Source organism: Cryptomeria japonica, chromosome 9 (assembly GCF_030272615.1).
Source record: "Cryptomeria japonica chromosome 9, Sugi_1.0, whole genome shotgun sequence".
Taxonomy (NCBI): domain Eukaryota; kingdom Viridiplantae; phylum Streptophyta; class Pinopsida; order Cupressales; family Cupressaceae; genus Cryptomeria; species Cryptomeria japonica.
The window spans coordinates 190,199,525-190,212,318 of record NC_081413.1 but is presented as its reverse complement, the minus strand read 5'-3'; the positions used below and the strand labels follow the sequence as shown (position 1 = coordinate 190,212,318).

General features: G+C 37.8%; 1 protein-coding gene across 1 annotated transcript; it reads right to left on the bottom strand.

The window, feature by feature from the left end:
• Positions 1-4,182: 4,182 nt before the first annotated feature.
• LOC131040956 (L-type lectin-domain containing receptor kinase S.4) lies at positions 4,183-12,497 on the bottom strand. Its single transcript, XM_057973920.2, has 3 exons — positions 11,474-12,497; positions 5,888-6,189; positions 4,183-5,288 (listed from the first exon to the last, which is right to left on the bottom strand). The coding sequence occupies exons 1-3, from the start codon at positions 12,207-12,209 to the stop codon at positions 4,341-4,343; spliced, it is 1,986 nt and encodes a 661-aa protein (XP_057829903.2). The 5' UTR covers positions 12,210-12,497; the 3' UTR covers positions 4,183-4,340.
• Between the last annotated feature and the right edge of the window lie 297 nt (positions 12,498-12,794).

The window sequence follows — 12,794 nt, the reverse complement described above, 5'->3', positions numbered from 1 at the left end:
GCCCTTGCAAATTAATGCTATGTTTCAGAGGAATTATGCATGCTAGTATGTATATTAGGTCTAGTATACTGATGATGGGAATGTAAAGAAAGAGGTCATTTTTAAGATTATTCCTGATATGATGTATGGGAGCTTCAACAAGACTTGAGGATTTTCTTCAACATTTTATTGTTAAGGTTCAACTTCCATATTTTGTTAGCATTATCAAGGTTAATCTAGATGTCGATAGCGTGGCATAAAGTTCCCTTGCAGTAGGTCCAAAATTCATATGCAAAATTCAATATTATCAATGTTAAATCGATAATGTGCAACCCCAAAATGAAAATTCATATGAAGTAGAGCGCCCTAACCTTTTAGTTGTTAAATTGCACGATATTTTGTCAAAGTTGGAATGTGCCGCTGCAGTGAAGCTCAAATGCTGGGTTGGGTGGGAGTGATAGAGCTCTGTTTTTCATAGGCAAGTAGTTTGATTTAGGATTGGGTGGAGGAGATTGCACATAGGGAGTGATAAAGCTCTTCTTGCGCGGGATTGCAGCTTTGGGTTAAAATGAATTGCAGTGTTTCTTTTTTTTTGAAGTAATGCCCATTGTCGTCGAAATTTCGATGAATGCGGGCACTTTTAAAAAAAAAAAAAAAAAAATCATTCCTAATGCCTTCTCTGTCGAAACCAAATGTGAAATTATCGTCGGAATTCCGACGAATTTGGACATTTAAAAAAAAAAAAATCAAATTTGGTCACAATATACCTTTTCCGTCGGAAATCTAGACCAAATGTATTAGTGCTTGCATTGTCACACTTTAACAAAGTGTTCTATGTTGATTGTAATGCAAGCAAGACAATGATGGGTGTTGTTCTAAGTCAAGATACTAAACTTATAATATAATTTATTGAGAAGCTCAATGATGCCAAAAGAAAATATTCAGTCTGACTAGAATTCTATGCCATAGTGCAATCTCTCAAGAAGTTGAGATATTATTTGTTGCCTAGAGAATTTATCTTGTACACTAATTGTCGGACCTTGCAAGACATCAACAATTGAGGTAAAGTTAAAGTAGCGTCATGTGAAGTGGATAAAATTTCTTCAAAAGCCATACATTTGTGCTTAAGCATATGATTGTGAAGTACAATAATAAAGTAGTTGATGCACTAAGCATAAGAGTTCTTTTATTGTGTGAAATGCAAATATAGGTAGAGGAATTTGATTGCATGAAAGAGTTATATTATGATTATGTAGATTTCAAGGAAGCTTGTGATGAAAGAGTTATATCATGATTATGTAGATTTCAAGAAAGCTTGTGTAATGCGTACAAATCCGATTGGCATGGATAGGACTTCATGGCTGAACTATTTTCTACACAAAGGGTTTTTTTTGTTTAGGGGACAATAGTTGCGTGTGCCACAAGATTCTATGAGAGTAAACTTGATCTAAGAGATGCATAGGGATAGATTGGCTGGACAATTTGAGACTAATAAGACCCTTGTATAGCTGAATCAAAGATACTATCGGCCAAAAATGGTAGCAAATGTAGAAAGGTATGTAGAGCATTGTAGAATATGCTAGCTTGCAAAAGGGAGCCAAAACAGTGGTCTATATAAACCATCACCTATTTTGGAATGGATGTGGGAGCATATCAATGTGAGAACTTCATTCTAGGATTGCCTAAGACCAAAAGGGGAAAGATTCAATTTTTGCAGTTGTTGATAGGTTCTCAAAAATGACTCATTTTGTTTTATGCAAGGGGACTAATCGTGCTCCAAAAATAGCAAATTTGTTTTCAAGGAAGGCAGTCAAATTGCATGGGTTGCTGATGAGCATGTCAAATAGAAACACAAAATTTGTTGGTCATTCTTGGATGATCTTGTGGAACAAATTGAACATGCAATTGCAATTCAATACATCCTATCATCCACAACAAATAGTCAAACGGAATTGATGAATAGAAGCCTTGGCAATTTATTGAGATGCCTTGTGGGGGACAAACTAGGGAGCTAGGGTTTAGTCTTAGCACAGGCTAAAGTTGCCTATAACAATTCAGTTAATAGGATCCCCTGAATGACACCATTCAAACTGTGTAGGACACATTCCAAGGGGTGTAACGGAGTTGCAAAACATAATATATGTGAACATTGTGTTGAATGAGAAGATTTTACTGAATACACGAAAGAAGTACATGACCATGTCCATGAACAGCTCAAACAAAGCCTCATCAAATACAAGCGACATGCAGATTTGAATAGAAGGGCAGTGGATTTTTAAATTAGTAACTTAGTCCTGGCTCATTTAAGAAAAGAGAGGTTTCCGAACGAGACCTACAACAAACTTATGTGGAAGAAAGATCAGGCCATGCAAAGGTACTAAAGTTATTTTCTGCAAATGCATGAGATAGAACTATTAGATGAAGTGGACATTTCATCTATCTTCAATGTTGCAGACTTGAATCTTTACCATGAGGCCAATCAAGTGAAGACACTAATGATTCAAATATGCAACTCCTGAATTGGAGACAACAGCTACCTTAAAATTAAAGATAAGAAGTTGAATTAATCAACTCAAGAGTTATCAAACAAAAATGAGGTAAAGAGTATCAAGAGTATCTAATCAAGCGGAAAGGAAAAACAACTGGAGAGGCTACTGGGATGAGTCCATTTCTCACTAGTCGTCATGGCTGAGCCTTGGATGAACTCATTCAAAATTCATTAGTTGGAACTCGTGCCTTTTCCTGCCAAAGGTGTCTAATGCAAGAGGATCATCAAATGATTGCAATCCTCATCACCCAAAAATAAACAAATAAATGCTTTGACTTTGTCCTTTTGATCATTTTTAGATGTTATCCTGATTTCCATTATTCCAAGAGCTTCACTTCATTTCCTTATACAACTGCCATGCATAACTAGAGATGGGTAGACAAAGGCTGTTGTAGATAAAGAAAAGGGCAACATTCAACAGCAACCACCCCTGCATTTTTGGCAGGAGGCAGCATCTAAAATTATGGAAAGAGCATCTACACGTAATAAAGGGAAAATAAGCAGCAGTTAAATGAGAGTTGGTTGGGGCCAACGCTATCTTTTTTATTTTTATGTATTTTTGTCTAGAGAGATTTTGAAAGTTTGTTGATCTGCTAGACTGCTTCCAATATTAGAAGCACTAAGTATTGTTATGATACGGTGGAGTTGCAGCAAAAACGGGATAAGGGTATTTGGAACTTAGGGTATTGATGACAATGAAATAATTTTCAACTCCAATTGGGTTGCCTTGGAGATATCTTGTGCCATGTAACAATAATTTTGGCTTTGCATGGTGCCAATTGGATCAAATTAATCATCAAGTAGCAACCAGCATTTTTATCATGATCTAGATACAAAAAAGCAGGGATCATCGGAAGGTGGCACCACAAGAATGATTTACAACTCGCCATGCAGCAAGCAAGAGAATTTGAAGAGGGATGTGAAATAGTTGCCGCTGTTGAAGAATGAGACCAAAACGAGACTAAGAAAGAAGTTGCTCTCAGCTGTTGGCATCTATGGAAGTTTAGCGAGGTTGTGGCATTTGAAGAACAAAGAAATCAATCTTAAGTGACTAAGGAAGTTGACACAAAGGGGCCAGAGAGATGCATTAATCTTTGAGATGCCTCGTAAGAGATGGTAGAACTTGTAGAGTGGTTCTAGACAGATAGGCAATGGTTAAGAATGATGATTTAGCTGGACTTTTAGTTTTTGGTTGTAAGAAGTACAGCAGAGTCTATTGATGTCCTGATGTGTGTTACTGTTGCGAATCCCAACTGGGTGTTGTGATGCATTTTTTAGTTCTCAATGAATGGAGTTGTGTGTGTTTTATGTGTTCCAAAGATATTTGTGCATTCACATTAGTGTCTTTGGTGCAGAGATCTAGCTTAAGGCTGGTCTTAGAGGGTAACTTCTGCAATGTTTAAGGTAGTCTTTTGATAGACCTCGTCCTTGCTACTGCATCACTTCCCAACACGTTTGTCAGCTTTCTTCAATGATGTGTTAAAAAACTTCCTCTTAAACATCAAGCTCATTACTGAACTCTTAAAAACAGATTTTGGTCAATAAAAATAAGACAATTATTTATTACATTGTAATGGAATGAAATGTAAAATCAAATAAGATCCACAAAATGAACGTTGATGAATGGTTTGGCCCACTAACATCAAAATCCATCATTCTTCCAAAATTAATGTTTTGATTGATAAGACAGAATTTACAGTGGTAAAAACTAGTCCCGGGCTATTATACAATGAAGAAGTTTAATTTCCAAAACTTTCTGATTCATTCATTTGATCATTTGTTATTCACGAATGAAAACAACGCTGTGCATAGTTCATGAAATTGCCCCAACTGCATCATTCTGAGAGCTGCAATGAAGTAAAGGAGTAGACGAACTCGAGTCTGCAATGTCAATGTAAGGATGTGTCAAAGCCAAAGGCACATGAAGATCCACGGGCAAAGCAGCCTCACCACAAAGTATCTGCAGAATTTGTCTCATACAAGGCCTCTCCTGTGGATCAGGGTTTGAACAAACAAGCCCCAATACTAGCACCATCGCAGCCTCCCTCTTATCATAATCATCCCCAAGCCTCTCATCAACAGCATCCAGTAATCTTTTATTTATATACAAATCCCATACCCACTGGACCAAAATCACACCTTGCACAGCACAAGGATCTACAGGCTTCCTTCCACAGGCAACCTCCAGCATAAGAGCCCCAAAGCTGAAGACATCTGTGTAAGCAGAGGCCTTACCAGAATGTATAAGCTCAGGTGCAATGTAGCCTAGTGTGCCCACGACATGAGTAGTTTGGGGTTTTTCACTGTGGTCATATAACCTTGCCAACCCAAAGTCCCCCACTCGGCCATTCAGATCATGGTCCAACAATATATTGCTGGACTTAATGTCCCTGTGCACCACTCTTTTTTCCCATTGCTCATGTAAGTATAGCAGCCCAGTGGCCACCCCTGTGAGAATCTTGTATCTCTGAGCCCATGTAAGATTCGCTTCCGGAGTGAACAAATTTTTCTCAAGACTTCCATTGGACATGTAGTCATAGACAATGAAGAGGCGTTTGTTTTTTCGGCACCAGCCCCTGAGAGGTACCAGGTTCCGGTGCTGCAGTCGCCCAAGGCTGGAGATTTCTGCAACGAATTCCTTCATTCCTTCTGTGCAGTCTTTTGTGATGCTTTTGACAGCAACTTCTTCACCAGAGGCCAGAGTACCCCTGTACACTCGTCCAAAGCCCCCTGAGCCCAGAAGATTGTCATCCCTGAAACCCTGCAATAAACAGTGGTAAATCCGTTGTTCAGTATTATGTTTCACATTAAAGAATATAAACACGTGAGATAGCAAAATTTATACCTGACCACAATTGTGAGATGTGTAAGACCTATGACTTAAATCTTTTTCTAACTTCACTATTGCTTCAAACATTAGAACTTGAAATAAAAATAAAAATAAAGTTACAATATGGTATCATGACCCAATGGCTTTAAGAGATAGAAGCTTCAAAACATAGATTGTCCAAAGAGTCCTTGGCTATTCATGACTTGCTTAAAGGTCATAGAAGCTCTCACAGGATTTTGGTGAGAAAAATGAAACTGGCAATGTAAGATCAACACACTAATCACATGCTAGTGACAAAATTACCCCTATGAATAAAAGACATGTAATTAGTGAACTCAAGTCAAGCCCTCATCATCTTGAAAGTTTAAATAGCCCACATGGCTTGTTAAGTTTGCCAACTGAACGTGTGAGTAGATGTAAAAGAAGAACATTTATAACATCAACAAACATGCTTGGATTATCTAGTCAAATGGGAGGCAAGCTGCTGAAAACTCATGGATGTAATAAGATAGTTCATCATTCATATCTACCTTTGTGGCGAGCTTGAGTTCTCGGTAACTAAATCTGTGTGGCCAATACTGCACTTCCCATTTCTCGTAGAAATCTATGTAGTCAATCCTTCTAAGCCAATAAAATGTGCCTAGAATGAGTCCCAGGATGAAAGCTACAGAGCATATTGTAGTAGAAGATATGAACTTAGCAGAATCATAGAACTTGGGGATTTTCATGTAAAATGAAGGGAGATGCGAGGTGTCTAGGTCCAGAGCCTTGCTGCTGCCGGTGGTGAAGCTCCATGCTAGAATGTAATGATCCTCAACTAGAGGGGAACTACCTGATGATACAATATAAATCAGTATTCTTCCAAAAAATTACAAGAAAACTGAAGAAGGCTTGTAAAATTGAAATTCAAAAATCTTTTTCAAGGATATAACTTCTGCACATTTTTTCTCAATTAAAATTAAAATGGGGATCTACAAATAATTGCATCAGAAACCTCTTCAACGTAATAATGTTTTTGTCTTCTAAGATATATATAATTTTTCTTGCTCTCTGTAAGATGTATGCTCTATCATTGCTTTTTCTTTCTTTCTAACAAATATTTGCTTCTTCTAATAGGTAGTCCTGTCAATGTAACCTCAGAGACATCTTAAAAAATCAAATTGGCCAAGTTTAATGGAAAAAATTTAAGAAATGTGTGGAAAATGGGAAGCCTTGGAGCAGGGGCACAGGATATGGAAACCAAACAAAAAAAATAATAGTTAGCCAATCTCTATAGGAAGTTTTAGTTTCAAAAGCCTTAAATACAGTTGGATGCTAAATATGGCAATACACACAAGGCATGCTGAATTTTTTAACAAAATGACTCAATAAGAAAGTCTCAGAGTTCTATTACTTACGCCTTAGAATTGTTGTCAGAATTCTGTAGACCTACGAAAAATGAGCACTCACAGGTGCACAGTTACAGTCACTAAACTTTTGCTAGAAAGAAAAATGAAATAATACAACAGCATGAGAGGGTAGAGAATTTTCAAATTTTGGGCCCCAAACCACCTGATGGGTGCACCTTTGAGTTTCAAGGCCACCCTAAAGTAAAAGCTGACCTGGATCTAACTGTGAAGTTCATTTCATTCCAGGAGGCTTTCTTCTAGGTACCATGGATTACTACACCTAGTTGTGAAATGATCCATGGTAGTGTTCTGTGTATGTGATCCAATTAGACTAGTGAATTGAACAAACTAGATACATGATAGACTAGCCATTGCTAGTTGGTGCTTTTACTTAACAAAGAAACCTTAAAACTTTTAAATTTATGTATCTGAGTACAACATTGATGCAGACGCCTCTGTGGTTGCAAGGAAAACTGTTCTGTACTAGCAGATAAAAATGCGACAACCAACATATAACAAATTAAACTAGACAATAAAATAACAGAGATACATAACAGCAATTACATTAACTTCTCTTTATTCTCAACTTCAAAAATACTACTACAGAAAATTCCAAAAGCCAAAAAAAAATTTATTCTAACACTTGAAGACTCACACTGCTTGAAAAGAGAAAGAAATACTTATAAAAGAACTCACTACCCAGTAGTTACCAGTTAACTTCTAAAGATAGCAAGGCCAAAAAAAGATGCAGACGGTTAGTGAGAGGAGGTTGCCATAAATGATCAATTACATCATTCTCCCCATTTTTTAAGATCTCTGAACCTCTGGGTTCAGAACAACCTGATTTGATAAGCTTCATCTTGAAATTTGTCACTACCAGCACCTTCCAATAGTTTTTACTTCAAAGTATTCGCTTGTGATTACTTGGGTTCATATGAACCGTTATTTGTTCTTCCAACCCTTTCACTGCCAAGGTCAAGAGGAAGCCAGTGCTGATTCTACCATCAGTTTGGGGTGTCAAAACCATGTGCAGTCACTTGTGCAGAACTGACAAAATAATCTCTGTTGTTACTACCCACACAATTGAAACTCCTTGCCTTGTCCCAATCATGCTTCAGATCACTGCTCTCAGACTGAGTTAGGCTATCACCTTTGACCAGACTCTTGATAACATTTTTGAAGAATTTCTAGGATCTTGCTCACACTCCCACAGCTCACCATTCCTTTCAATCCTGTGATATTTACTTGTAGGATCTTCCAATGTTTCTTTCAAATGAAGGTCATAGTCAACTGAAACCTCAAAATCTATCTCTTGAGGAACACCTTTAACCTTTACAGTTGAGTCTCAATGCAGCTCCATTTCTTTTTCATCATTTTTTTTGTTGTACTATACTCTTCAAGTCATTTTCACTTTTGGCTCCTAAGCACACCTCTAGCTCACTTCTTATCTTATATAGAATTTTTGTTTTTCTATTCAGGCTCAAATCTGGCTTCCAATAGAAGAGACAAAGTTGTTATTTCAAATGCCCCTTCCTCTTTCCACAGTTTGAGGAGATGTTTCCTTCCTTCATGTTGTGCACCATAAAAGTTCTACCCACCATAATGGATTACTTTCTGATCAGATTGCAGGATCTTCCCAATAGCTAGTGACACACATTCATTGGCATCACATCACATAACACTTCATCCACAAGGACCAATTTTGAAAGTAAAAAGACAACAATTATCCACAAGTACACAATGATCCTTCTTCAACCAAGAAATCTTGTAATATTAGATTTTGGAATGCAAGAAAGCTGCAATTTGTTAACTATTTTTGTACTCACCAGATTGTCAGTAGATCCACCATCTACAGTCACCTTGCAAGCTTTTGCACATGCATTTTGTCCAGAAGATGCTCTTACTCCTCCAATCAACTTCTGAGGCCTCTTTGTTCCTGATATCAAGGATCTTCATAGCATCAAGTTCTGTACCATCTCTATTTCAACTTCCTTTGTCAAAGATTCTTTTTCTTCCTAGGCTACCGTTGCCTTTTGGGGTTTTGTGGGCAATCTATTGCCTTATGGGCTTTGTTACAAATGAAGCATCTCAACTGCTTCTAATCTCCAAAAGATTGTTATCCTTGTTACCTCCAAAGCCTCCCCTTCCTTGGAAGTCAGCTTTAAAATTCTTGCCTGCTCCTAGCTCTTCACTCATGGCAGATCCTGAAGGAAACTTCTTTTCATCTATTCTAGTTGCTATCACCTCTTTTACTCACTGTTTTTCTTATCAGGTTCAGTTTCTCCTCTGCCTTTAAGGCATTTTCACATGCCTTGTCCACAGTAGGCACTTTCAACAAGGCAAGCTCATCTTAAAGTTGAAACTTAAGGCCATTGACGTATTGCATTGCAGCTTGCCCTTCACTTCTCTCTATATATGTCCAAATTTGTAGCCTCATAAATTGCTCTTATAAGCTTGCATTGACAGATTTCATTGTTTTAAGTTCTTAATATTCGTTAATGTTTTTTGCTGGTAACCAGAGGGCAAGAATTAAGCTCTCAGATGTTTTAACATCTTAGGCCATGGTCTGATTTTTTCCTTCCCTTGTCTTCTTGAACTCTACGCAGTCTCCCACCATAGAGTTGCATGCGACTTCAATTTGGATGCTGCAATTTTCACCCTTTTATCATCCTCACCAATGTCTTCCATCTCGAAATACTTTTCCAACTTGTTGACTAAGTCCAATGACAAATCTAGGTTGAGTTCACTTTTAAACTCAGATATATCAACTTTTACCTTGGAGCCTTCTCTGGCCATGGCTTCAATGACCCTCTCCATAGGGTCTACTCCCCTAGCATTTACCAGTTTCACCTGTTCCTCTTTGGACTCATCCAGAGATAATCTAACCTCAATGGCTTCTAATCTCCTAAGCCATTCATCAACACTTCTTCAAGCGTCTAAATTCCTCCTGCCCTTTCTTCCCTGGTTCATGCGGACTCCCCTCTAGACCATCACAGAATGGACTGATGCTGACAACCTCTGTCGCTGCAGGTTGAATAAGCTTACTTAGCTCAAATAGAAATCAGCAAATAATATGACTCTATAATTGATCTCTACTTTCTGCATCCATGGCCACAACCACAACTCTCCTCTGAGTCATCCAGAATTTTTGTCTTAATAACAGCTAAAGCTGCCCCACAAACTCTCTACTCCCAGCATCTTTAAAAGCTCTGTAGCTGCAAGGAAATCTGCTCTGCTATGTATATAAAGAACGAAAATGTGAAAACTTACAGATAATGAATTAAACTAGACAATAAAATAACAGAGAACCAGACTTAACTTCTTTTTGTTGTCAATTTGAAAAAGATTATAGTGGCAAATTCAAAACAAAAAAAACCTTATTAAGGCCCTTGAAGACCATGCAAAGAATGTTCTGCTTTTCTCCGCGTCCCCTAACAACCCAAACTCACACTCTCCTTAAAAAGAAAAAGGAATCTACTACCTGCGAGTTAGCACTCAAACTTCTAAATACAGCTAATTCAAAAAAGAGACAGTCAGCTCGTGGGGGAGACCACCATAAATGGACGGTTTAATTCCTTTCTTCCAACATTTTGAGTTTAACTTGTAAACCACTTTTGATGGGTATATCTACCAAAAGAAATGGTGCCACTTGACACAGTTATCATGTCGAAGAATGTCTCAGTCCTTGTCTATAGTTATCATATCAATTTCAAGACTGTAACGAAGATTTATAGCAATTTGAACTTACGTCTGGTCAATTCAAAATTCCTTTCAAATTTTGGTTGTATTAAATAGCGATTTCTTCAAACAATTTTACAATTTGGCAATTCAGTTGACATGACGTACTTTATTAGGATTTCAAGGCCAGGAAAGCTTAAAGTCTTGTATAGGATTTTATCCTTCCAACCAATTTTTATTTCTTTTATTGTATAGGCTATACAATAAATAACACCTGGTCTTTGGGGGCTTGAATAGAAACGGCACCAATTGTTTTACCTGTAGTTTGTATAACAGAAATGATCTCTCCATAAAAGCTCAACCTCCTTGGCCCATAGGTACTCTAGAGTCAATATTGGTGAAGGGCCTAAAAAAAATTTATGTGCTTGCCAAGATCCATACTCTTACTCATGTTTTCTGTACATAAAGTGCTTGATATATAGCTGTAAAGATAAAATATAATCCTGTAATGATAACTTACAGAGGTCATTTGAGAAAAAAACACGGGGGTCAAATCCACCAGAAATTAAAATTATAAATAAAAGCGTGTTACTGAAACACGATAGTGTTTAGAAAACAGAGAAATAAGTCATGCAGATAAGGTTATCTCTAAACCAGTGCTCTTGAAAAAACTTAAGAGCTTTTTCAGTCAAGTAATCCTCTAGATTTCATAACTTATCTTCATAACTAAGGAGCTGAAAAGTAATAGCAGAAGAACATGCAGAAGTCGGATAAACATAATTCTCCCTCTAAAATATACCAAAATTGAGTCGCTGAATTTGAGGCGATATATGTGCTGCGTAAACATAAAATTCTTAGCAGTTAGGGCAAGCTTTCAACCGCGTCCAAACAGACTAAAAAATCAGCATACCAAAAAAATGAAGGCATCAATTTTACAAAAAAGATAAATATCTTCCAATAGCCTTTAAAATGAGTTCCAGGAGATCAGTCCTCCACTGAAAATAGAGTTAACTCAGGCCGCCAAACAAACTAGTGCAGGGAAAACATCACCTGTAGATGCGGAAAACCCAACGTACATGTGGTCTTCTATAATATCATCCAGATTCAAATTTTTCTTGGACAGCAGGGCTTTCTGCGGCCTCGCCTGTCCAATTGCTGCAATCCTTATGTCGAGCTGTTTAGAAGCGCCATCATAGTCGATCCAGGCCCTTATATTATGCCCACTCTTGAGATTAATGGGCATCAATGTATTCCCTACCCGGTAACCAGCAAATTGTGCCACCACCGACTTGACGCTATTGAGATCGATTCCCACATGGTTGCTGTCCTTGTCCTCCACGCCTATGCTCTGAATCGTGTCGAACTCTACAGCAAAAAGATGATTGTAGTCTTTGCCATCGCTGGAGGTATTGACGAGGCCAAAGTACTGTGTAGCGATGGCGCCATTGAGAGCCGTGGTAGGCGTCATGATGAAGCAGAGCCCGTCACCACCGCCCGAGCGAGGGTGCGGAACTATGGCGAATACGAAGCTTGTGCTGAATGAGATTACTGAGCCTTTTCTTTTCATGGGGACGAGCTTGTCATAATAAGCGCGACCAATGGCGCGCTCGGAGTGATTTGTGAGGTGAATAACATTGGATTGCATTGAGGCATCTTCAACATATTCTATTGTGTTTGTGCCACTGAACTGGTTGAAGATGAAACTGGTACTCTGCTCAACACCTGAAGCACTGGCCAAAGAAGAGACAGCTGCCCCCAGTAGAAACAATATTAGGTGACTAGCCATGAGCTTCCTATTGTACCTGCGTTATACAGTAAAGAGAATCTCCTATAAACTGTTTCCCTTATTCCCATGTAACTTCAAAACCGAGAGGTTTTCTTGATTTGAGTCATTGTGGGGTCTGAATCGCTCACGGGATTTTGGCCCGCTTGTGCGGAAAACGATGAGTCCATCGATTTCGAATTTTTTATTGCTTCCTTGCTGGCAATCTTTGTCTGGATTGTTAAGTTTGACACGGGAGAGGAAAATTCACAGAAACACATGTGAATGCTGCCCTCACGCAGCTTGTTTTCGTCAAAGCCAACAAATTCAAGATATATTTTTTAAGATAAAGATCGTAATATTTGACTATTTGATTTAAAATAGGACAATTATTCACTTTTTTAGTATATATCAGGTGTAATAATTGATTATTGAATTAGCTAATGTTTACGTAATTTTTCAAATACACAAAATAATAATTATATGGTTCCAATTTCTATGAGAGATAAAATGGAATAGTTGTATAGTTTCAATTTTCATAGAAGATAAATGGAATAGTTGTATAGTTTCAATTTTCATAGAAGATAAATGGAATAGTTGTATAGTTTA

What these genes read in the sequence shown, in the direction of transcription:
- LOC131040956 (XM_057973920.2), bottom strand. Translation starts at nt 12,209, where the DNA reads ATGGCTAGTCACCTAATATTGTTTCTACTGGGGGCAGCTGTCTCTTCT. An exon ending in TGGGTTTTCCGCATCTACAG is followed by an intron (nt 6,190 to 11,473) that starts GTGATGTTTTCC and finishes TTGTATCATCAG; the next exon opens with GTAGTTCCCCTCTAGTTGAG. An exon ending in AACTCAAGCTCGCCACAAAG is followed by an intron (nt 5,289 to 5,887) that starts GTAGATATGAAT and finishes TGTTTATTGCAG; the next exon opens with GGTTTCAGGGATGACAATCT.